At 27.6% G+C, this 27,669-nt stretch overlaps 2 protein-coding genes across 6 annotated transcripts in view; both read right to left on the reverse strand.

Moving 5' to 3' along the window:
• Positions 1 to 8,595: 8,595 nt before the first annotated feature.
• Positions 8,596 to 16,199, reverse strand: LOC100204148 (uncharacterized). Its single transcript, XM_065808215.1, has 6 exons — positions 16,113 to 16,199; positions 15,921 to 16,033; positions 15,641 to 15,728; positions 14,775 to 14,925; positions 14,517 to 14,693; positions 8,596 to 8,821 (listed from the first exon to the last, which is right to left on the reverse strand). Exons 2-6 carry the CDS (start codon positions 16,030 to 16,032, stop codon positions 8,681 to 8,683), a joined length of 669 nt encoding a protein of 222 aa, XP_065664287.1. The 5' UTR covers position 16,033; positions 16,113 to 16,199; the 3' UTR covers positions 8,596 to 8,680.
• Positions 16,200 to 17,986: 1,787 nt separating this feature from the next.
• LOC101237552 (A-kinase anchor protein 10, mitochondrial) overlaps positions 17,987 to 27,669 on the reverse strand; it is a 63,303-nt gene continuing 53,620 nt past the window's right edge. For all 5 annotated transcript variants that reach the window (XM_065808220.1, XM_065808218.1, XM_065808217.1 and 2 more), the window contains one exon: positions 17,987 to 18,302. In XM_065808220.1, the coding sequence (XP_065664292.1) occupies positions 18,204 to 18,302 (99 nt within the window). In that variant the 3' untranslated portion in view covers positions 17,987 to 18,203. The remainder of the gene's footprint in view (positions 18,303 to 27,669) is intronic.

Below are 27,669 nucleotides of genomic sequence, written 5' to 3' on the forward strand. Positions count from 1 at the left end.
CAGGCACATGGGCAAGATCCAAAACAAACACGAATGTTCAAGAATGTCATTCACTTGCCACTCTTCGACAAACCAGACAGCTCTTTGGTCCTCACCTTCATAGCACCCATGGAGCTCCACCTCCTCCTTGGTGTGGTCAATCACCTCTTCAAGGCCTTGAAAGAGGCTTGGCCAAAGGCTGATGATTGGCCAAGATCACTGTACATCAAGAGCCAGCCTTTCCATGGTGGCCAGTTTGCTAACAATAAATGTCGTAAGCTTCTGAGGAATGTAGATGTGCTGAGGCAACTGGCTGAGCAGGTAATTTTTAAGTTTTACAACTTACCTTATGCTATTTCTGTTTTTCTTTACTAAATTTGAGCATTTCTTTATACAGGAATGTGCCTTCAATATTTTTGGCATCATCGACACTCTTCAAAGATTTGATGCTGTAGTGTCCTCCTGCTTTGGCAGTACCCTTGATCCTCACTTCGCTTCAAAGATTCAGGCCTTCAGAGCATCATACCTTTCTCTCCAAAGGGTCAGTGTCACCCCAAAAGTTCACGCAGTGTTCTTCCATATGGAAGATGTTATTCTGTTGAAAAAAGAATCACTTGGCAAATACAGTGAGCAAGCCACTGAGGCACTGCATCACAGCTTCAAATATCAGAGTATGCAAAGTGGCTCAAAACATGCATAATTGACTTCAACAGCAAGAGTGTTCAAAGAGTTTATAATTTGTTTGGCTTGATTTAGGAATCCTTTTTAAAGATTATTGTGTACACATTCATCTTAGTATCCATATCTAAAGAGTGCTTGAGTAGAATTTGTTTACATATGCTGTAAAAATGCAAAAAGAGTCAGAGTTGTCATTTCATGATTTTAAGGAATAAATGAAAAAATTCAAATTGATTTTTTTTCCTCGGACAGTCACAAAAGATTTCATTTTTTGCATTTTTGAGAACTGTAATGTGTGAGGATCATTCCCTCCAAAGGATTTTTTCGGAGTCTTCCATGACTTCAGTTTCTCATGATTCCCGGGACGTGTGATATATATAATATTTATTCATATACATACATACATATATATATATATATATATATATATATATATATATATATATATATATATACACACATATATATATATATATATATATATATATATATATATATATATATATATATATATAAACATGCTGGATTGTTATTAATGGCCAACACTGTGTATATATATATATATATATATACACATATATATATATATTATATATATATATATATATACATATATATATATACATATATATATATATATATATATATATATATATATATATATATATATATATATATATATATATATATATATATATATATATATATATATATATATATATATATATATACACAGTGTTGGCCATTAATAACAATCCAGCATGTTTATTTGATATCATTGGGCTTTGATTGATATTAAATCAACGATTGTTTGAATCTTTATAAATATAAAAAATGTATATTGATGAGCATTCTATTTTCTTTCAAATAAATATAGATATTCATAAAAATATTATTTGATGTGCTTATTATATTGCTTTATTTTGACATATATATTATAATCTAAAATAGTTATTATGGCCAAAATTAACAATCCACTGTATTATTTCAAAATTTCAACCTTCAAAATTTCCTTTGTTTTTAATTAAAACTCTTATATGCAAACTACTCATAATTATTTGAGAACTTTTATTTAAATTGTTATAAATATTTGAAAAATTTGCGTAAAATGAAATAGAAAAATCAGTATCTAATAAACTACAATATTTCAGCAATAAAACAATCAAATTGACTGGAAAAGTTATTTATAATATAACAAAATGTAAAACCATAGTAATGAATGAACAAAACTTCTTAATGAGAGAAACTGCAAAACATTTTAACACAACACATACCACTTTTAGCAGAATAATTAGCTGTTATCAAAGATACAATAGAATTCAAAATCTTCTAGGTCCTGGAAGACTCAGCATTTCAAATAAAAGAAATGAGCGTTCACTTATTCGCATAGTGAGAAAAATAAAAGTTTATCATCTACTGATCTCAGTCGAAAAGGACAAAATGCTTCTGGTGTTGTTGCTAGTGCTCAAACAATTAGAAGAGTCCTACAAAACACAACTACATGTGGTGAGCTGCATCCAAAAAACTATGTCTATTGATAAAAAATCAGAAACAAGAAAAACCTGGTGTTTATCTCATAAAATTTGGTCTATGAGCATGTGGCACAACAATCTTTTCAGAGATGAAATAAACGTTGAAGTTGATTAAAGAAAAAACCAAGTGATGATGAGATGAAAGTCACATTACAAAATGGACCTAAATTGTTCTACAAATAGAACAAAATGGTAGTGGTAGTATAGGCATCTGGGCCTGAATGAACTATGAAGGTGTTGATAATTTCAAAATATTTGATGGAAGGCTTGATTCTCTAAGATATTTAGACATATTGGATAATTATTTGATGCCTTCTATTGACATTTTCCCAAAAGACATGGGAATCTTCCCACAAGATAATGCTACATGCTGCTAAGATTTGCAAGTAATTGTTTGAGGAAAACAACATTAAAATCATGTCTTGGTCTACCAATAGTTTTGATCTAAATTACATAGAGAACTTGTGGCCTGGGTTAAACCATAATCTTGGTCGAATTAAAATAAACGAGCTGGACCAGCTGAAAGAATTAGTAACAAAATTACTAAATAGTGATCCAAAGGTGATTACTGAGAATTTAGTAAACTCCATGCCAAATCATACCAATTAATGCTTAAAAGCAAAAGGATTGTCAACAAATTGTTAATTCTTTTTTTTTTTATATTTTGTAAGTATTTTTTAATTAAGGTTTGTTAATTTTGTTTTTATGATTAGTTTATTATGGCAACATTTTTTTTTTTTGATACTTGAACTAATGAACACTTACTAATGAACTAATGAATTAATGAACACTTAATTTAATTTCATTATTTCAGTTTTTAATTTTCTTAATTTTTATTACTTTATAAGAAATTTATATTGTGATTATTAAATGTATTTCAATAAAAAAAAATTAGGAAATAATCACTTTTAGTTTATAAAATATCTAATTTCAAACTTATATTCATACTAAAATAACATGATGGATTGTTAATAATCGCCAATACTGTGTGTGTATATATATATATAAATATATATATATATAAATATATATATATATATAAATATATATATATATATAAATATATATATATATATAAATATATATATATATATATATAAATATATATATATATAAATATATATATATAAATATATATATATATAAATATATATATATATATATAAATATATATATATATATAAATATATATATATATATAAATATATATATATATAAATATATATATATATATAAATATATATATATATATATATATAAATGTATATATATATATATATATTTATATATATACATATAATATATATATACATATAATATATATATATACATATAATATATATATATAAAATATATATATATATATATATAAAAACTCCAACGAATTCAAAATAGCTTATCTTGAATGGTTTTCCATTCTCCTATTCATTTAAATGCGGTATTGGTGTAGTGGTAAGAGCGGTATTATGCGGTAGTGGTGTAGTGGTAAGAGCGCTCGCTTTGTAAGCGAGAGGTTCGGAGTTCAACTCCCACCACGTCCCTGGAAGTACCGCGCTCAACTTAGTTTCTCCACGCAGCGGCCTTGCTCGGCAAGGTTCGTGTTTCGGAGTTAAAGAGTTGAGAGAGGGTTGCACCACGAATAACAACTAAGAAAAAAAAAAAAATAATAAAAAACACAAAAAAAAAAATAATAAAAAATAAAAAATTAAATAAACATGAGTAGCCTCCGCGACTGTAGTGGCCCCCTCGGGCCTTGGGGAGGTGAATAACCTAAAAAAAAAAAAAAAAAAAAAAATCAGAAATATTGCTGAAATCTCTTCATTGGCTACCAATAAATCAAAGAATAATCTATAAGATATCAGTTATCACACATAAAATTTTATTATCTAAATCTCCTGCATATTTATTTGAACTCCTTGAAGTCCAAACTTCAAAACAAAATACTAGATCATTAGACAGTTGTCAACTTACACGTCGTCAACAAAACTTCTCTGGGCTCAAATTCTTTTGGTATGACTGCACCTCGAATTTGGAATGGTTTATCTATGAACACACAAAACTCAACCTCTTAAACATTTAAAAAAAGACTAAAATATGAACTTTTTCAAACTCATAGCCAACTTGTTTTAGTGCTTCTGAATTACTTCATCACTATTGTGATTGTTGTAAATAATGGCACTTTAATCTCTAATAATTATGATTATTATTATTAATATTATTGATATTATTATATATATATATATATATATATACATATATATATATATATATATATATATATATATATATATATACACACACACATACACATATATATATGTGTGTATATATATATATAATATATATATATATATATATATATATATATATATATATATATATATATATATATATATATATATATATATATATATATATATATATATATATATATATATATATATACACATATATATGGATAATTCTGCGAGAGTGGCAGTCGTAACATTTGAGACTCTTGAAGCTATTAAAAATGAACCGAAAATGGAAATGACTTGAAACTTTCCAGATATATAAAATACTATCATATAATTTAGTATTTAAAAGTTACAGCATTAAAGTATCTTTTCAAAAATGAACTCTATGTAGTGCAACGGTCATAACGCTTACTTTTTACCACTTCTGAACAACACAACTTTTATAGACTTAATGCAGTCAATGGCATGGTAAAAAAAAAATCATTTGGTGTGTGTATTTAGCACATATCGATGTTATTATATGCTGAGTTTCATAGTTTTTACTTAAAGTTTTACAAGCATTTTATGTTTTTTTCTGTCGTGACAGTTATGCGAATAACTAAGCTGCTGACTGCAATGGTAGGAATACTTGCTTTGTTGTTCAGTGCTTTAATTTCATTAACTATGACTGTTGCTCTTTCAGTAACACTTGCACAATTGTTATTATTTTAATAAACAGTCATATGCTTTGAAAACATCAGCAGAAGTTGGCAGTTGATTTGTTTGGAATGGTCTAGGTTGTTCAAGCATACCATGTTCAGTTTCACTTCGTGTTTTAACAGTAACCATTTTTATTTTCAATTTTACCTAATTAAACTAAAACAAAAAAACAAATAACGCAATTTAAATGTAATATGTACGAGTATATATCTTGTAATGAAATGCAGGATCATGTTATTCGGAAGTCAACAAATAACACTGACAGCTTTTTGTCTTATTTCGTAGGGTGCTCTAAACTTTTGCAAAGTTCTATATACTATTAATATAATATTATCAACATGAATCATCAAAAAATTTCAAATCTTAATGCTTTTATCCTGCAATTATATGACTGTTGTAAAATATCATCATTTTGACCTGACATAGTAAAATTCAAGTTAGAGTTGGCAAAACAAAATCAAATTTTTATTACATTTCTTTTATATATCATTAATAGAGACAACAAAATGCAACTTTATTTCTGTGTTTCATAAAAAAAAAAAATTCAACCCACCCTAACATACATATATATATATATATATATATATATATATATATATATATATATATATATATATATATATATATATATATATATATATATATATATATATATATATATATATATATATATATATTTGTGTGTGTGTAAATTATCTACCATGAACATCAAAAAATAAAGCAAATTCTTAGGAGACAACATGATTAAATTAAAAATCTTTACTTATAGATAAAAATGTTGTATTTTTATTTAATTTTAAAAAGTCATTCTTATTAAATATAAATAAAACAAATTCTTAAAATATTTTTATTTTTAACACCAAAAAAATTCAAAATTATTATTAACTACAAACATTTGAATAAACTTCAAAACAAAAACAACTTTGACAATAACACCAAAGTAAACAAAAATCTAACCACAAAAATATATCTAATTTCAGTAAATCATGTTAAGTAGAAAAATTTCTTATTAGTTATTTTGTTTTGATAGTACAACTTTATTATTAAAATATCATTTTGCTATAACAATAAACTTGATATATAGTTCTAACATTTTAGGATTAAATAATGGCCAGAAATAAATATAGTACCTTAAGCAAAAAGTCATTACTAATTTTAGTAATGGAGTTCAACAACATGAACTATCTGTCAAGTATAATATGGAAAAATCGGTGATTAACTGAGAGATCAGTAGATGCAAAGTCAGAGGCACTGTCCAAACCAAGCACATTGGAGGTCGCCCCCAAAAACATCAAAAGCTACTGATTGTAGGTTTTTGTGAAAAAGCTTTGCTACTGCTCGAAATGTAATAAAGGAATAAGAACTAAAAGTTTCAGAAACTCACTATATTCACTATAAAAAGACATCTTGATATAACAGTGCTATTTAGTTACATAGCTGCAAAAAAATATTTCAGAAAAAAATAGAAAAGCTAAATTAAAATTTGCCCATACTTATAAAAATTGGACAGTAGAACAATGGAGTTACATTTTTATCTTATAGCCTGCTGCAACAAGGAAGTGATGCTACATTGACTGAGGTTTTGGTTGGGGCAGGCAGTCTATCAAATAATAAAAACTTTAAAAAAAACTTTTTAAACTTTTTCTAGCCTTAAATACAATTTTTTTTAAAAAAAAACAAACAAAAAACTGACCCGACATTAGAAAACTAAAAATGACCAAGCAAGAGTATATATATATATACTGGATTACCCGGCGCTTCGCCCGGGTTTCTTGGGGTTAGGGTTAGGGTAAGGAGGGGCTGTTGGTGACCCAAACCTGGCCAAATACACTGCTCAGACCTACTTAGTGCCTGTGCCATGTTTGGTATTGATTGGTCCAGAGGTGTTGATGCCTATAGCTAATATCAAACATACAAACATTGCCTTATATATATATAGAGATGTATGTATGTATGTATGTATGTATGTACATACATACATACATACATATATACATATATATATAAATATATATATATATATATATATATATATATATATATATATATATATATATATATATATATAAATATATATATATATATATATATATATATATATATATATATATATATATATATATATATATATATATATATATATATATATATATAGATCTATAGTCTGTTGTATTTGGGAAGAGCGGAAGGAAAAAAGTGATTCTTACGCCAACACATATGTCACTTTTAATTACTTTTGACTTTCGTCCAACATTTGCGTGTTGGACAAAAGTAAAAACCATTAATTTTATTACAAATAAATCGTTTTTGAAAAAAACCACAAAAACGCAAATTTAATTGACCAGAATGTTTTAAAAACATTCTGAATGTTTTTAACAATATAAACAATGTTTTTATTTTTATTTTTTTTAATAAAATGTTTTTATTTTTAATGTTTTTAATAAAATGTTTTTATTTTTATTTATTTTTGCTGTAAATCATGCGGGGAGTGTTGCTACATCGACTATCTTATAGCCTGACTCGCAAGGGAGTGCTGCTACATCGACTGACAAATAGCCTGACTCGCAAGGGAGTGCTACTACATCGACTGACAAATAGCCTGACCCGCAAGGGAGTGCTGCTACATCTACTGTCTTTTAGCCTGACCCGCAAGGGAGTGTTGCTACATCGACTGAGGGTTTGGTTGGGGCAGGCAGTCTATCAATTAATAAAAAAAAATAATTCCGGTCTTGCATTTTAATTTTTACTTTTTGTCAACAAAATATGGAAAAAACTTTCGGACAACATCTACGGGTTGTATATATATATATATATATATATATATATATATATATATATATATATATATATATATATATATATATATATATATATATATATATATATATATATATATATATATATATATATATATATATATATGTATATATACATATATATATATATATATATATATATATATATATATATGTATATATACATATATATATATATATATATATATATATATATATATATATATATATATATATATATATATATATATATATATATAACATTTTCCAGTAGACCAAATTGTGAATTTAAACCATTCTTGAATTCCCTTGAAAACACACACAAAATTTCATCAAAATCGGTCCAGTCATTTAGGAGGAGTTCAGTCACTAAATATATATATAAAGATATATATTTATTTATTTATTGGGGTAGGTGAGGCAGCTTAGCTGTGGTGAAAAAAAAATTGCCTAAGAGAAAATAAACTAATCTAAAAGCTCCCAATTTAATAGTAAGAAATATATATTCGTATATGGTCAGCTAATTAAAGCATCAAGGTCAGCTACTGAAAATAGCCATAAGCATTAGTATTAACTTCAGTACATACATTGATAGTTAAGGCATGTCTACATCAGCAGGCAACATGTTGGTTCTAATACAAAAATAAACTCAAAAAATATTTCTTTAATAAAATGTTAACCTTAACCTGCTATTTTATTAATAAAAACCAGATTTCTTTCATACAAAACTTCAAAAAAAAATCTCTCTAAAAAATAATCTCTAAAGTTGAGATATCAATTTGTTTTTTAATTTCAGATGAATTTTATGAACATCAGAATAATGTGGCTCTGTTGTTTTAATACATCGATTCATCCAATCTTTAACTTTATCTGTCAATGCAGGAGACTTTTCACCTAACAGCTAACATAAAAATAAATATGTTAAAAACAAAAATTAAAAACAAATATAAATCTTTATACAATTATTTACAATATCTATGCAATTATAATTAAATATACTTTAATAATCACTTCTAATAATGATCATAAAAGTGTATTTTGTATTGCTACTTCTTGTAATAATACCATTTATGTTAACTTTTTATAAAATGCACTAGGTTTAATACTTTCAACAACTTAAGTGAAAAAATAAAATTACACAAGATTTCATTTTTTCACTTAAGTAGTTGAAAATTGAGTTTCGATTGATGGAACAAGAGATAATAGCTTGTTTCAGTAGCAATCATGACAGTATTTGTAAAAAAGAGATGCAATCTTACTCAAATGAGACACAGGCTTAAGCATGACAACTTAAACAGCTTTAACTTTATTAACAATATTTTTGTGGATGTCTTGAAAAGAAAGGTCATTTCTAGAAGAACCAGCCAAAACATGACAACATTTACGGGACGAATAATAAACTTGTAAATGATTTGAAAATGGAATCAGATATAAGAAAATGGCAATGGCAATAAAGAGAGGCAACTTTAGCAGATGATAATTTCGCTATGGATTGTATAAATGGTTTCCATGAGTGATTAGTAGTTAATGATAATCAGAGCAGATATAAATTAGAGGACTTAGTGAGAGAGTTGCCATTCATCAACATCAACAATATTGCAGTAAATGTTGGCAGTAAATACCTGAGTTTTGCTGGAGTAAAAATTAACAAGCCTCTACAAGTCTCGAACTGTCACATAAAAATGATAAGATTTGAGACCTCCTGCTTGTTCTAAATGATTAAAAAAAGATGACATTTTATCAAAACTATAATATATAGTTGTGTTGTTATAAAACTATAGTAAATACAGGGTGTGGCAGTAATTCGCGAACTAATTTTCGGCTGGGTTTTGTGATGTAAATAAAATTCTTCCACAATTTGTTTAATATATAATAAGATTTTAATAAAATAGTAAATAAAATTTGTTTAATAATTTAATAAAATTTGAAGAACTGAAGTTTTATATTTGATTCACGCGGGTTTGTCTGCACATGAAGTGATTCGTGTTTCTGGAGTATCTAAAACTACATTTTACAAAATGGTTAAACGTGGCAGTGCTGAAAGAGCCAAAATGCCTTTTCCAGTGAATAAAAAAGTTGATAAAATGTTCACAGAAAAGCTTAAAAAGCATTTAAAAAAAAATCCTACTGTATCCGTCAGAAAGACAGCAAAATTGTTCAATGTTGAAGAAAGGAAAGTCAGAAGAACTCTAAAAACACTTGGAAAAGTCAGTGTGGCCTGACCTTTATGTCAACTTTTAACAGAAAAACTAAAAACTTTTCGATTGGAACAATCAAAGAAGCTTTTAAATCGGCTAAAAAGCCTGATTTAGAAGCTTCTTTGATCGTTGCTTAGTCAACAGTTAAAGTTTTCTCATATGAAATGCTTCGTCAACAGTTAAAGTTTTCTCATATGAAATGCTTCATCAACAGTTAAAGTTTCTCATATGAAAAACTTTTTAGTGTTGACTGTGTAGTGATTCATTGTGCAGAAGGGTGACAAAGCACCACCTGTGTGTCACACCAACTAAAAGATTTTTTGTTAAAGAAACAGTTTGTTTAACAACTTTTTTGTTGTTGTTAAGAATTAGTTAAAGAAAATAGTGTTTTAAGTTTTATCTTAAGGAATTAAACATATAATTTCCTTTAAAATATATAAATTATTTTCTGTCATAATAGTTTAAAAAATGCACGATTTATTTTGATGCAAATATTTTATTAATAAGATACTTTTATTTTAAGTTTATTATCAATTCAATAACGTAAAGTTTTTATGAGGTTTGTTTAATTTATAAAAATAAACTATGATCACGAATATGTTAACAGTAACTGATAAAACTATTGTTTAAAAACAGTATTAAAATGAGTTCACAAAATAAATAAGAAAAAATTCATTAACAGCTAATAAAATAACAAAAAACCAACTGTAAAATTATAAAAAAATAAACAAATATTAAGTTACGTTTTATGAAGAGAATATTTTTTTCAAAATAAAATTTAGTTCATATTCAAAAATAATGATAAAAATAATTTTTCAAATAAGAACTAAGATTTTATTTGTAACTTTTGTTATAGTGAGAAAAAAAAAACTGTCTGTATGATTTTTAACGTGTTAATAAAATAACTGTAATTACAATACGGTACTTGAAAATACGCTAGTGACACAATATAACTTCTAACAATACAAAATACATTTGCTGAGTTGAGTTACTTTGAAATGCGTTACGCGTTTTGGTTACGCAGCGAAATCTCGTAACAAGGCCTGCTATAGTATATAGTTGCGTTGTTATAAAAAATATAGTATATTGTTTTATTAGTATAAAATTATAGTATATAGCTATGTTGTCACCTAATAGAGTTAAAGTGTATGACTACAATCATACACTTTAGGTGTATGATTGTAAGACATACTAGAAATTTGTTAATTAAATACTCAAAGACCTTACTAATAATAGACTATATATAATGATAAATATATGATAATAATAATTGCTAATAATTGATAGGACAATAGTTGGAGAGGAGTGTTCTTCAGAGTTTTTAAAAATTAGAACAAGTAATGCCATTTTCCAGCAGGAAAACTTTCAGTAAATAGTTAAGAGAGTATTGAAGATCTGAAAAACATGTGTTACTACTGTGTTGTTACATGTGTTACTATTGTGTTGTTACATGTGTTACTACTGTGTTGTTACATGTGTTACTATTGTGTTGTTACACGTGTTACTATTGTGTTGTGACATGTGTTACTATTGTTTTGTTACATGTGTTACTACTGTGTTGTTACATGTGTTACTACTGTGTTGTTACATGTGTTACTACTGTGTTGTTACATGTGTTACTACTATGTTGTTACATGTGTTATTACTGTGTTGTTACATGTGTTACTATTGTGTTGTTACATGTGTTACTACTGTGTTGTTACATGTGTTACCATTGTGTTGTTACATGGTTGTTACTACTGTGTTGTTACATGTGTTACTATTGTGTTGTTACATGTGTTACTACTGTGTTGTTACATGTGTTACTGTTGTGTTGTTACATGGTTGTTACTACTGTGTTGTTACATGTGTTACTATTGTGTTGTTACATGTGTTACTATTGTGTTGTTACATGTGTTACTACTGTGTTGTTACATGGTTGTTACTATTGTAAGACTATTACAAGAATGTTATCACAGTCAGTAGATGAGTTTAAAACAAAAATAATTTAGAAACAGAAAAAAATGATATCAGTTTCTTCGGGATGAAAGGAAGAGTGTGGTCAATAGATTCAAGATACAAATTAGAGAAAGTTCTTTGCAGATAGTTCTGTCTTATTCGGTTCAGAGTGATGAGCATTAAAGCCAGCAAAAACAACAATGTTGGTAAATGGATAAAGTAAATAGGCGTAGTCAATTTGTTTATAAATAACTTCGAAAAAAGTGCAGCCTTGAAAAGAAAAAGAACAATAAAGAACAAGGAAAATTGAGATTGAGTAAAGAGGTGCTAAATAGGTGAACTGATACATTAGTAACGCCCGGACCAGGCAGTCTATGCAAATTAATGGATAACAGCCATCAACATCCGAAGATGAATAGCTGAATTCAATTTAGTCACACAATGAGCAAGTAAATAAATGGTGAATTTTGTTTAAGGTAAAACTCAGCAGATGAAAAGTTACTTGAAGACCACAGATATTCGTAAAAGATAGATTGATACTATTAGGTATTGGTGATTATGTTTTAAGTTATAAGAAAATAAGCTTGAAAATAAATCATAGATAATGCATGGCACCTTAAACAATGTAGTTGCCTTAGTTTTGCTAATTAACCTAAATTTATAACAAAAGGCTCCATATGTGGCCTTGGAAATGCACACCATAAGCACTAACAGGGACATATTTTAATGTGCAATGTGCATTGTTAATACTATGATATTTTATGGCTGTTGATCAAACCAGCCTCTCTGAGAGCTACCACAGGGTTTGGAAAACTTTACTATGAGCAAGCCTCAGAACCATTAAACTGAGTTTTGAAGCTGTAGCCTCATTAGTATATAACAGGAAGAATTGCATAGCCATTAACAAAGAGGCACAAGCAAACATTGTAAAACTGACTTAATTTTGTTTCATCTTTGGATCTCAGAGTTAATGACATTGATTTACTAAAACTCCAATAGTCACATGCTTGGCCTCAGCATATACTTACATATCAATTTACCTATTTGTTGTGAAACTTTGTTATTTGTTAAAAGTAGAATCTCCATAAGTAGAAAATCCAACGATCATCATTCTAGGCAGGAAACAACTTATCACAGATTTACATTTACACCAGCCTAATAGATAAAAAATGTGAGAGGCTGGTCAACAGAACTTCTCTTCCCTCTCAAGTTTTTGGCTAGGAGGCAAAATCAATTCTATAAAGCAGCAAGACAATTTAGTTTTAAATTTAGTTCAGAATTAATTTTTCAACTCAAATTTTTGAAAACATTAAAATCAGTGCATTAAAAAAATTTAAGTTATTAAATAGTAGTAATACAAAAATACACTATAAATAGGAGTAATACAAAAAATAAACAATGCAAAATACACTCTTAATATTATTCATTACTATAAACATTTTAAAATTAATGTAAATAATGAATGTGAGTAAAATTTAATTCTAATATAACAAAAATATAACTAAAACTTCATCAATATTTTGAATTTGGTTTTTAATTGATTTATGTTTAATTTTTTTTTTAAGATTTAGAAATCTTAAAAAAATTTAGAAATCTTAGCAAAGAAATCTTAAATAAGTTGGTAATTTAAGTGAGTAATCCACTTTTTAAAAAATGGCAAACATTTTACAAGCAAATTACAAATAAAACTTTTAATTTAGTTGATCACTATCCTGTTTAATTTAGAGTCCTGTTAAACTCTTGATAATTTAGATGAATAAATGCTGTTGAATACTTTGATAATTTAAGTTTGAAATGTTCTGCTGAATAAGTGAATAATCAAGCTGAATAGTCAAGTCCTGTTAAACAACACAGAAATTTAAGTAAAGTTCTATATAACATTTTAATAGTAAAATATGTTCGTCTTTTTAACTGCGCTTGGAATAAGTATATTGTATAAACCACTCTTTAACTGTGCTTGGAATAAGTATATTGTATAAAGTAAATAAATCATAACAGCTAATGTAAGTAATAATTCTTTGTCAGCTAAAGATTTAAACTATGTGCATGAGCATATTAGTTTTCATATTAACATATACTACATAATATATATAATATATAATAATTTTCATATTAGCATATCATATGATATTTACTTGATATATATTATATATGATTATATTATCATATTATGTTATATTGGCTGCTCCATGTTTAAGCAAGTATTAGTAAACTTTATATTCCCAAATCTTTTGTTACGTAAAATATTTTGCTTGATAAGTTCTTCTTATGTATTTCTTGATATTGTTAATATTAGTATTGAACCTTTGCTTTACTCACAACACTAATTATAAAATATATTTTCTGTATATTGCAATTTATTAAGGTAAAGAGAGAGAAGCTTACATTTTAACAACAAATTTAAGAACTTTTTGCTCTTAAATTAAAAAAACAGCTAAAAAGAAAAACTTTATACAAAACCTCTAGTTGTGAAAACTCAGTCAAAGCCAAAAGATCAGCAATCGAAACTTCATTGCCTGATATATATAATGTATTCTTTAAAAAATATGAATCAAACATTTCTAAACACTTTTGAAAAAGTTTTAGCTCTGAGGTAACATCTGAAGGAGGCTGGCCAGTCAACATGGGTTTAAAGATCTGAAACAAATTTAAAATAGTAGTTTAAAAAAAAATAATGCATTAATTAAAAGTTGCACAAAAAAAAGATAAAAAAGTTACAGATTTAAAAACAATCCCAGATGCACCACTTCTCAAGTTTAAATGATGCCATGCTAAATATTCATCAACTTTGCTTCGTTCCATTTGGTTTTTAGGGTACCAATGACTATCAACATTTCTTGTCTCACATAAATATTTTAGAATGGCAGAACTAAAAATTCACCTTAGCTGTTAGTAGCATAGAAATTAGGTAAAAAAAAAAAAACAATGAGATAAACAAAGTGTAAAAACTGGAAGAAAGAATAAAACAGAAGGAAGATGTGGAAGGAATGTAGTGGATTTAATTAGTTTTTAATTCTTAGAAGAGAAAAAGGTAAAAACAAAACAAACAAAAAAGTTGACTTGATATGGTTTTATTTAGTGCCTGTATTTTCTTTTTTTGCTTTCTCTTTATTTCTTTAAGATAAAAAAAATCATGAGCATATCCAAAAAAAAAATTCTACTAAACAACACATGTTCTACTAAACAACACATGTACTACTGAAAAACACATGTTCTACTGAAAAAGCTTTTATAGTAAAGAAATTTCAAAAACACAAGTGATGATCAGATGGTAAAAAAGAAATTTTAATAAAATTAGAGAATATTGATCTAAAATAACGTAAAAGTTTAAAAGTTATTATAAACATCTTTAAATGATGTTTATAATACTGTTCATTACTATGAACACCATTTAAAGATGGTCTTTTAAAGAAGCAAATGCACTAAAATGGAAAATTGCAAAACATAGAGGAAAGATATTCTGTAATAAATTTTAGGAAGATTTTTTTTTGGAGGATTCTTTTAGATTCTTTTAGCACATATTGAAAAATGTTTCTTATAAAAAAGATTTTTAAATATGAAACTTTAAAAATAATGATTTAAACCTTTCCATTAACAAGAAGTCTCCATCCTGCATAGCAGGTACCTTTTGCGATGGTGAAATCAATTTATATTCTGCTGTTCTTGTGCCACCTAAAAATTCATACAAAGTATTAATAGGAATTCAAATATTTAGTCACAGAAAAAGGACTTGTCAGTAAAATTGAAAAAGAAAAAGAAAAAAAAAGTATTGAACTCAGCTTTGGGCAAATAAATAGCATAAAAAATAAATAAAAAACTTTCACTTAAAACAAAACTTTTTCGTAACCTTTTAGCAAAACAAACCTTTTGCAATATCAACTAAAACAGGTACATATGGTATTTTTGTGCATTTCAAAAACAAAAGCACAGATCGCGATGGTTGCGACATTGCATCATAAAATATTTTTAATGACATCCTAGTAAAATAAATAGGTTGTCAATTTAAAGAAAAAATTATTAAAAACAAAAACGTGCAATTTATAAAATAAGAAATACCCTAAAATCGCCTAAGTTCAGTCACTTCAGCTTTGAACATTTATTTATCACGCATAAATAAAAAATTTTCAATTTTTTTTCCTGAAACATACAGAAAATTATATTGATAATTGATATTGTAAAAATAAAAAAATGAAAGACAAAAACTAGTATTCATTATTTAATTTAAAATGAAAACATCTACTTTGACTGAACTTTCAATACCATTTCATAAGTTCGGCCTCTATATAAATACTAATAACATATCACAAACTTAACATCACAAAAAATGAAAACTAATTTTTAAATGTTGTTTTATTGTAAAATTATGATAATACCAGGTAATACCAGTACCAGTCACCCCAGGCTCAAATAAAAGTCTTTTGGGGCACCAAAGAGAACAAGAAGGAGCACATAAAAAAAGGCCTTTTTAAATATAAGTAGTTGTATTTTTAATTTTTATTGTAACTAGTCAACAAATTTTTTATTCAAATAGAATACCATGGTGTGTATCAATTACAAAAATTTCAAAATTTACTGGTAAATTTACAATTAAAGGTACCAGTAAATTTTACATTTGCAACACTTATCAACATTTCACAATATTACTGCTAATTGTCCCCTTCATTTTTTATGCGTGAATGACTGGAGTTAGAGTATTTCAAAACTACACTAATTTTTATAAAAAAAGTAGTTAATTTTCAAAAATTAATATTTTTTTGTGTAAATATAATTAATTTGGTTATTCTTAATAATACTAAGATTAAATATTATCATTTATTTTAATAATTTGCTTATTTTAGATTTTAATAGTATGCATTTTTTCAAATTGTTGTTTTGCTAAATAATTATTTCATCAGGTTGCATATAAACATTATTATTTATTTAAAAGATTCATATTTACGAACTAATCACTATTATTTGAGAAAAAATAGTTTGTAAAACCTGAGTTTTGCATGCTTTTTTTATATCTTTTCTTAAATGACCGAAGTTACATGGTGAACAAACTTAGGCGATTTTACGGTATATGTAAAATATTATTATTAAATGTTTATAAATGAATTATAGAATATTATAACTAAACAACTTTTTTTAAAAAAAATAATTTTTACTATAGCACATTTACACTATAGCACATATAGATAAACATTCATTGACTCTTTTTGTACTGAAATAGCCTGCTGTTAAAGGCTTTATCATATCATCAACTGACTTAATAGGAAGTACATGCAAGGACTGCTGCTACATTGACTAAGGGTTTTTTTTTTTTTTTTTTTTGTTATTCACCTCCCCAAGGGCGAGAAGGCCACTACAGATGAGGAGGCTACTTGTGGTTATAACCCTCTCTCAACTTTATAACTCCGAAACACGAACCTTGACGAACAAGGCTGCTGTGCGGAGAAACAAGTACTACCAGGGACGTGGTGGGAATCGAACTCAGAACCTCTCGCTTATGAAGCAGGCGCTCTTCCACTACACCACTACCGCATTTGGTCTGGGGTAGCTATCTGCTTTTTTTATTATTCTTCATTTTCTGAAAAAGCTAAATGGAATAAACCAAAAAAAGATGTATATCCTAATTAGCTACAGCGTATGTGTATATATATATATGCGTGTGTTTGTGTGTGTGTGTTTTGCAATAACAATTGCCTTTTTTTAAGGCATAGTTATTGCAAAAAATTTTTAAAAGAGCGTGAATTGAAATGCAAATATGAGAGAGTATATATTTATAGTATATAAATATATAAATATATATATATATATATATATATATATATATATATATATATATATATATATATATATATATATACATATATATATATATATATATATATATATATATATATATATATATATATATATATATATACTATGCATGTAAACAAAAAAAATTAGGTTCTTCAAAATATATTCTTGTACTATAAAATATGTTTTTATATTCCATAAAAAAAATGGATTTTTTTCACAGTGAGTAGAAATATAAAAAAAGATGTTTTTAACAACATATTTACATATTTATACAATTTAATACTACCATTGAGTTATTTTTTTTTTTATAAAAATAATTTTGTCATTACTATTTTATTTATATACATAAAAGGTTTATTTTTATAAACTGTGACTGATGTTAGCCTGATTATCTTTTGTCTGCTTTTGTATTTCTAAAATGATCATTTTAGCTTTCTCTAAAGCAAGTTGTTCTGTTTCCTAAAAAAAATATGTATATTTTTTAAAACAGAAAAAGAAACTAGAATAAATTTATTTAAAAAATTTTTTATTTATAAATATCTATATATACATATACATTTGTGTGTGTTGGTGTGAATATATCTGTATATATGTGCGTCAGTGTGTGTGTCAGTGTATGTGTGTGTGTGTATGTATATATATATATATATATATATATATATATATATATATATATATATATATATATATATATATATATATATATATATATACATTTTAGTAAATTTGATTTTAGTAGCTATTAATGTTTTTAAATAATTATTAAGTAAATGTTTAAATACTTTAAACAATTTTTAATCAATAATTGCACTACTTAAGCAGGGCCGGATTAAGGACCAAGTGGGCCTGAGGCTACAAATTTAGAGTGAGCCTTCGGCTTAATATTAAAAAAATTACAAAATTTGTAGCAATAATGCGAGAGAGAAAAATAGGAAGTGTTTCTTTTAAAATCATTAAAATTAAATGCAGTTGACATTGTTTTTAAAATATTTACTGTAAAGAATAGTTTTTAATGTAATAACAAAATTGTAAAAAACTAAAAAGTAATAAATCTATGCTATAAATAGCAAATAATTCTTCAAATAATGATATTGCAGTTTTTGTGAGTTTAAAAATAACTAGGTAAATAAAGCTTTTATTAAGTTATGGTAACCATTATCTTTATTATTTAGTCAAAAAGTATATGAAAAAGAAACAAAACTTTCTGAAAAAGTTTAGATTTAATTTTTTCGTTTTCCTCACGTAAACTAAAATAGCTAAAGATCAAAAGTTCATTTATTTAAAAGTTTATTCATTCAAAACTTCATTCGTTCAAAGTTCATTCATTCAAAAATTAAATTTGCATGATAACTATTAAGACCATAAATTTTTTGCTTTTATTATTTTCATTTGTTCATTTATTTTTTGCTTTTGTTCATTTATTGTCAAAAGCAGTTCACTCTTTATTGTCATCAAACAAAAGTTAACTTTACTCCGAATGGATATTATAAAATTGTTTTATCTTTAAAAAAAGCAAACTTTTTATACATTCCATTGTTATAAAATTTTGTAACAAGTTTTTAAAATTAAGTTTCATAACGATATTTATTTTTTTAACTAACATTCAGTTAGTAACAGAAGGACAGTTACATCACACAATTACATGAAAATAGCTTGCTTTTTAATTCATTTTATTGTCCTGAAGAAAAGAAAAAATTTTTTTTTTTTTTTTTTTTTAAAATTCACCTCCCTAAGACCCAGAAGGCCACTACAGACGAGGAGGCTACCTAATTGTGGTTATAACCCTCTCTCAACTCTATAACTCCGAAACATGAAACTTTACAAACAAGGCCACTGCGCGGAGAAACAAGTTGAGCACAGTACTACCAGGGACGTGGTGGGGATCGAACTAGGAACCTCTCACTTATGATGCGAACGCTCTACCAGAAAACCACTGCCGCAAAAATAGCTAAAATAAACTGAAAATTATTTATATACTTTTACATTTAAAACCGAATCTTTGTTTTTCTATTTTTAATAAAAAAGAAAAAAAAAGGTTAAAAGATAAAATATTATTTGGGTGCTTTTTTTTTGGCACCCATATTAAAACAGGTCGGGGTTCTTCCCTATATATATATATATATTAGTAATATATCTTTACCTCTATATATATATATATATATATATTATATATATATATATATATATATATATATATATATATATATATATATATATATATATATATATATATATATATATATATATATGTATATATATATATGTATATATATATGTATATATATATTATAATATACCTGTATATATATATATTAGTAATGTATATATATATTAGTAATATATCAGCCTGGGTTCGTCCTTGTATAAATATATTATATTTATATATATATACATATATATGTAATACAATATATGCAACTATCAATATAATATAAAGCAATATGAAAAGGAAATGGTATTTTCTGATACAAATAACTAGAAAATATCAAGAAAAAGATTTATTTAATTGTACAAATTTTAAATATTTAATATAAGAGGCCTTTTTTAGTTTTATAAGTAGTTTTCAAATCTGTCAGTTGTTTGGCCTGTTTTTCAACTGATAATATCGCTCCTTGATTAATTTTTAAACTATTTGTAATATAACATATATATATATATATATATATATATATATATATATATATATATATATATATATATATATATATATATATATATATATATACACAATATATATATATATATATATGTTATATATATATAATATATATATATATATAAAATATATATAATATATACATAATATATATATATATATATAATAATAATAAATAAATGTAAGTATGTATGTAACTATATATATATATATACATATATATATATATATATATATATATATATATATATGTATATATATGTTTTTCAAATGATAATATCGCTCCTTGATTAATTTTTTAAACTATTTGTAATATAACATATATATATATATATATATATATATATATATATATATATATATATATATATATATATATATATATATATATATACACACAATTTATATATATATATATATATGTTATATATATATAATATATATATGTATATAAAATATATATAATATATACATAATATATATATACAATAATAATAAATAAATGTAAGTATGTATGTAACTATATATATATATATACATATATAAATTTTTTTTTTTTTTTTTTGTTATTCACCTCCTCAAGGCCAAAAAGACCACTACAGATAAGGATATATATATATATATATATATATATATATATATATATTATATATATATATATATATATATATGTATATATATGTTTTTCAACTGATAATATCGCTCCTTGATTAATTTTTTAAACTATTTGTAATATAACATATATGTATATATATATAATATATATATATATATATATATATATATATATATATATATATATATATATATATATACACAATATATATAAAATAGATATATATATATATATATATATATATATATATATATATATATATAGATATGTTATATATATATATATATATATATATTGTTGTCAGATCAGGTTATCCTGCTACTGGTAACATGTAACCCAGTACAATCTGCTTCATGTCCTGCTGCCTTGTAGGATACGCCTTTTTAGGCAAAGGCTAGGAGATGCCAACTCCGATTTAAAACACCCCCTGCCTTGGGGCTCTTGGTTGAGTAAAGGCTAGAGATGGTGTCTCGATAAAAATACTCATCTTGGGCAGATGTTAAATGCACCCAGCTACTGTCTTGTAGAAGGCCTCCTAGGCAAAGACTTAAGGGGTAAACAGATTCTATCTGTTGACCAGCCTCGCACCCCTTCTTCATCTATTAGGCTGGCGCAGATGTATTTTTAATACATTGTTTCCAGTTTAGGATGTTGAATGCTGGATCTTCTTGACTCAATGCATGGGTTTGCTTGTGTCACTGTTTTTATGACTAGGCAACTCATTCTATTATCTCCTTATGAGGGTACAGCTCTAAAACTCAGTTTTATGGTTCTGAGGCCGGCTGGTAGTCAGGTTTCCCGAACTCTGTGGTAGCTCTCAGAGAGGCTGATTCCATCAACAGCTGAAAAATATCAAAGTATTAACAGTGCCATGTTGCGCATGGATGGTGTCCCTGTTTGTACTTTTGGTGTGCATTGCGGAGGCCACATTTGGAGCCCTTTGTTACGGCTTAGGGTTTATTAGTAGTAATGAGGCAATTGCTTGGGCTATTAAACAGTGTTCTGAGTACTATCTATGCTTTGAGTCAAGTTCTTCAATCTAATTTAAAAATGAATAAAGTACCAAAAACTATAAAACACAAAAAACCATCATCATCACCAAGTTCTCTAAACCTATCATTCACTAATATTCGTGGTCTTCGAAGTAACTTTTCTTCTGTTGAGTCTTATCTCTTGCAAAGTTCACCAGACCTACTTGCTCTTTGTGAGACTAATTTGAGTTCGGCTGTCTCTTCTTGTGATCTTAGTGTTGATGGTTATCTTCCTCTGATTCGTAAAGACTCCAATAGTCACATGCTTGGCCTGGGCATTTACATTCGTAAGAATTCACCTGTTTGTCGTGAAACTAGGTTTGAATCCACAGACTATTCTTTCATGTGCTTTCGTTTAGCACCACTTCACTCTATTGCCTTTCTCTTTGTTCTATATCGATCTCCTTCATCTCAAGACTGTACTCTTTTTGATGTTATTTCTGATCATATTGACCAAGCCCTCTCTCTTTATCCATCAGCTAATATAGTTGTTGTCGGTGACTTTAATGCTCACCACTCTGAATGGCTTGGCTCTAGTGTCAGTGACTCTGCAGGCATTAAAGCCCACAACTTTTGCCTTTCTCAATCCCTAACTCAAATAGTCAACTTTCCAACTCGCTTTCCTGACAACCCTAATCATTTACCTTCTCTACTCGACTTATGTCTTGTTTCTGATCCTAGTCAGTGCTCAGTTTCTCCACATTCACCCTTAGGTGCTTCTGATCACAGTTTGATCTCTCTAAAACTAATATCTCATTCTTCTTCATCACCTGAATACCCCTACTATCGAACCTCTTACAACTACAGTAAAGCTGACTGGGATTCTTTCCGTGATTTTCTTCGTGATGGCCCTTGGGTAGAAATCTTTCAACTTCCTGTCGACAAATGTGCTTCTTATATAACTTCGTGGATTCAGGCTGGCATGGAATCTTTTATTCCCTCTCGACGATTCCAGGTCAAGCCTCACTCTCCTCCATGGTTTTCCTCACACTGTGCTGCTTCGATTGCCAATCGAAACCGTTACTTCCATATTTATCAGCAAAACAATTCTCCAGAAAACAGACGTCTGTTTATTACTGCTAGAAACAACTGTAAAAAGGTTTTGTCCAACGCCAAAACCCGCTATTCTCAGGTCATGAAATCTCGTATCTCATCTCAAAAATTAGGCTCTCGTGACTTCTGGAGAATCTTTAATAATATCAATAATAAGGGCAAATCTATAATTCCACCTCTCTTGTATGGTTCAGACTTTGTCACCTCACCTAAAGACAAAGCCGAACTGTTTGCTAAAAACTTTTCATCAATATCATCTCTTGATTCCACTAATTGCGTTCTACCTGATATTGCCAACAAACAGGTTGATTCATTGCTTGACATTCATATCACTTCAGCATCTGTATCTAAAGTGATTTCCTGTCTAGACTCTTCTACAGCTTGTGGCCCAGACAACATACCTGTTATTGTCTTGCAGAAGTGTTCTCCAGAGCTGTCGTCTATACTCTCAAAACTATTCAACAAGTGCTTATCAGAGTCTTGTTTTCCAGCCTGCTGGAAAGCCGCATCTGTTATCCCTATCTTCAAAAATTCTGGGGAGCGATCTGATTCGTCTAACTACCGTCCCATAAGTCTTCTTCCTATCATAAGCAAGGTTTTTGAATCTTTAATTAACAAACACTTAATTTCTCATCTTGAATCTAATAACTTACTTTCTGACCATCAATATGGATTTCGATCTTCTCGTTCTACAGCTGATTTGCTAACAGTAATAACTGACAGGTTTTATCGTGCATTAGATGAAGGTGGAGAGGTTAAGGCCATCGCTCTTGACATTTCAAAAGCGTTTGATAAAGTTTGGCATGCTGGTCTTCTCCATAAGCTTTCTTCTTATGGTGTATCCGGCAACATCTTTAAGATCATTGAATCCTTCCTTTCCAATCGTAGCATAAAAGTTGTCCTCGATGGACAACACTCTTCTTCTTATTCTGTAACTTCAGGGGTTCCTCAAGGTTCTATCCTTGGCCCTATACTCTTTTTAATTTACATTAACGATCTTCCAGATATTCTCACATCTAAGGTGGCATTGTTTGCTGATGATACTACCATTTATTCTTGTCGTGATAAGAAACACCCTCGGATTGCCTGGAGGGGGCATTTGAGCTTGAAAAGGATCTCACTTCTGCTACAGCATGGGGCTCACAGTGGCTGGTGAACTTTAATTCAGATAAAACTCAATTTTTTTCAGCCAATCGTTATCGCAATAATTTAGATCTTCCTATATTTATGAACGGTGATGTACTCGATGAGTCACCTACTCTTCATCTTCTAGGATTAACTCTTACTTCCAATCTTTCTTGGAAACCATATATCAAATCGGTTGCAAAATTAGCATCTGCTAAGGTTGCATCTCTTTATCGAGCTCGCCACTTTCTTACTCTGGATTCTATTCTCTACCTCTATAAATCTCAAATCCGGCCTTGTATGGAATACTGTTGCCATATCTGGGGCGGATCTTCTAATGATGCCCTTTCTCTTTTAGACAAGGTGCAAAAACGCATTGTAAACATAGTTGGACCTGCTCTTGCAGCCAACCTTCAACCATTATCACATCGTCGTAATGTTGCTTCTCTTTCTCTTTTCTACAAATACTATAATGGGCACTGCTCGAAAGAGCTAACGTCTCTTGTGCCAATCTACTAAAATTCATTCTCGTGTTACTCGTCATTCAATTAAGTGTCATCCTTTTTCTGTGACTGTTCCTAAGTGCTCCAAAAACGCTTATTCGTCTAGTTTTTTTCCTCGAACATCAGCTCTTTGGAATTCGCTTCCTTCATCTTGCTTTCCTGATTCATATAATTTGCAATCTTTTAAATCGTCCGTCAATCGTTATCTTGCTCTACAATCTTCATCTTTTCTCTTACAGTAACTTCCAACTTTAATTAGTGGCTGCTTGCAGCCTTGTTGGAAGCGAATATTTTTAAAAAAAAAAAAAAAAAAAAAAAAATATATAATACATATATATACATAAAATATATATAATATATACATAATATATATATATAATAATAATAAATAAATGTAAGTATGTATGTAACTATATATATATATACATATATATATATATATATATATATATATATATATATATATATATATATATATAAATTTTTTTTTTTTTTTTTTGTTATTCACCTCCTCAAGGCCAAAAAGACCACTACAGATGAGGAGGCTATTTAATAGTGGTTATAACCCTCTCTCAACTCTATAAATCCGAAACACGAACCTCGACAAACAAGGTCGCTGCGCGGAGAAACAAGTTGAGAAGGAGTTGCGCGGAGAAACAAGTTTGATATATATATATATATATATGAATGAGGTCGGTTGCTGACCTCAAACTGTAAGAGGTGGGCATAAGGTCAGCAAAGTGTTTGAGGTCGGCAAAAAAATTTGATACAAAAGGGTTACCATAAAACATGGAAACAAAGTCGGCAATTTTTTGCCGACCTCAAACACTTTAAGGTCAGCAGTTAGGTCAGTATTGCCAAATGCCGACCCTAATTCCAAGGGTTGTATATATATATACATTCACATTTGTTTATATATACATACATATATATATATATATATATATATATATATATAATATACACACATATATATATATATATATGTATGTATATATATATATATATATATATATATATATATATATATATATATATATATATATATGTATATATGTATATATGTATATATGTATATATGTATATATGTATATATGTATATATGTATGTATATATATATATATATATATATATATATATATACACATATATACACATACAGACATATAAGCCGTTTGCCACTCGCATAAGTATGCAACTCTTGGCTAAATTCTTAAATTCCTGGATAAATTCTTTTTCTGCGCACAACATGGAAAGTCTAATACCACACTACTAAAGCAACATCATTTTTCATAAAATTATCCTGTTAAGCCAGATTATTATAGCTTCATCTTGCATTTTGAAAAGAGATATGCATTTGCGGACTTAATCTATAATTTCAAATTTAATAGTAACTTGGAAAAAATATAAATGGCTGAACCCAAGATTTGGCCTTCAGTCTTTCCAAATTCGAAGATTCTCTCAATATCTCTTTAGAAAGTTTTTAAAGGCCTTCAACCACATCAAAAACATGCATACCATCTCTACAAGATTTAAATTTTTCTCTAACATAGCTATCAACCAATTTAATTTACTTCCACAAACTGCAACTAAATAAATAAACATGTCAGCCACAACTACCATCTTCACAACTCACCAAAATTTGGTATACAAAATTTGTAAAAAGTATAACAAAGAAGAAAGATTTACATATTGTGGTTGATGCTTTCAACTTCCATAGCATCATAAGGTTTATCATTTAAAGTTTGATGATGCAATAGCTGTGGTCTTTCAGATTGCATTTGTAAAACTGGAGTGGCTTTTTTGAGTGGCTATTTTGCTTTTTTTGGCTTCAGACTTGTGGCTTGATGTTGATGAAAGGCAAAAGTTTTATATGAAAGAAAGCTTGCCTTGGTTCAAGATTAGTTGTAAATTTGGAACATTTGCTTTGTCTTTTGCATCTTGATTATATCAAATTATATTGCAAGAATATCATTAATCGTTTTCACATCTTTTTATTTAATAATTATAAGTATTTTGGAATTACAATATATATACATATACATATACATATAAATATATATATATATATATATATATATATATATATATATATATATATATATATATATATATATATATATATATATATATATATATATACAGGGTGCGGCAGCGATTCGCGAACTTTTTAAAACATTTTTTAAAATGAATTTTTAAAGCACTAAAAAATAATATTCATGGAATATTAATAGAAAAGTTGAAGATAAATACTTTTTCCAACTTAACAACTTAAGTCTCCTTTTTTTTTGATCACTTCCTCAAGCCTAGGATGGAAGGACTGGCAGGTGCTTATTGTATAGTCCCTTGACATTGAATTCCAAGCACGGGTAATTGATGACTTCAGTGACTTGACACTTAAGTGGGCTTTTTTGCAGCCCTTTACTCTCAAATACGCTCCACACACTATAGTCAAGGGGATTCAGGTCAGGGCAGGATGGTGGTCAAAAGTATTTGGGCCAGAAATTAGCCATATTGTCCTGAAGATATTGTTGAGTTTTTCTGGACCCATGACAAGGTGCATTGTTCTGTTGAAAAATGTAATTGTTTTCTGGGAATGCCTTCCTCAGCCATGGCACCACATATTGTTTTAGTAAGCTAATATTTACATCAGAAGTAACTTTTTCTTTCTCTTTGATGTAGATTGGTGGACATTTCTCTCCATTAGAAGCGATGATTCTTGCATCATGATGGACTGAGGGTGCTTGATGTGACACACAGGTGGTGCTTTGTCACCATTCTGCACAATGAATCTGTCATTTCGCCTATTTATCACACAGTCAACACTAAAAAGATTTTCATC

This window comes from Hydra vulgaris, chromosome 10, assembly GCF_038396675.1.
Source record: "Hydra vulgaris chromosome 10, alternate assembly HydraT2T_AEP".
Classification (NCBI taxonomy): Eukaryota; Metazoa; Cnidaria; class Hydrozoa; order Anthoathecata; family Hydridae; genus Hydra; species Hydra vulgaris.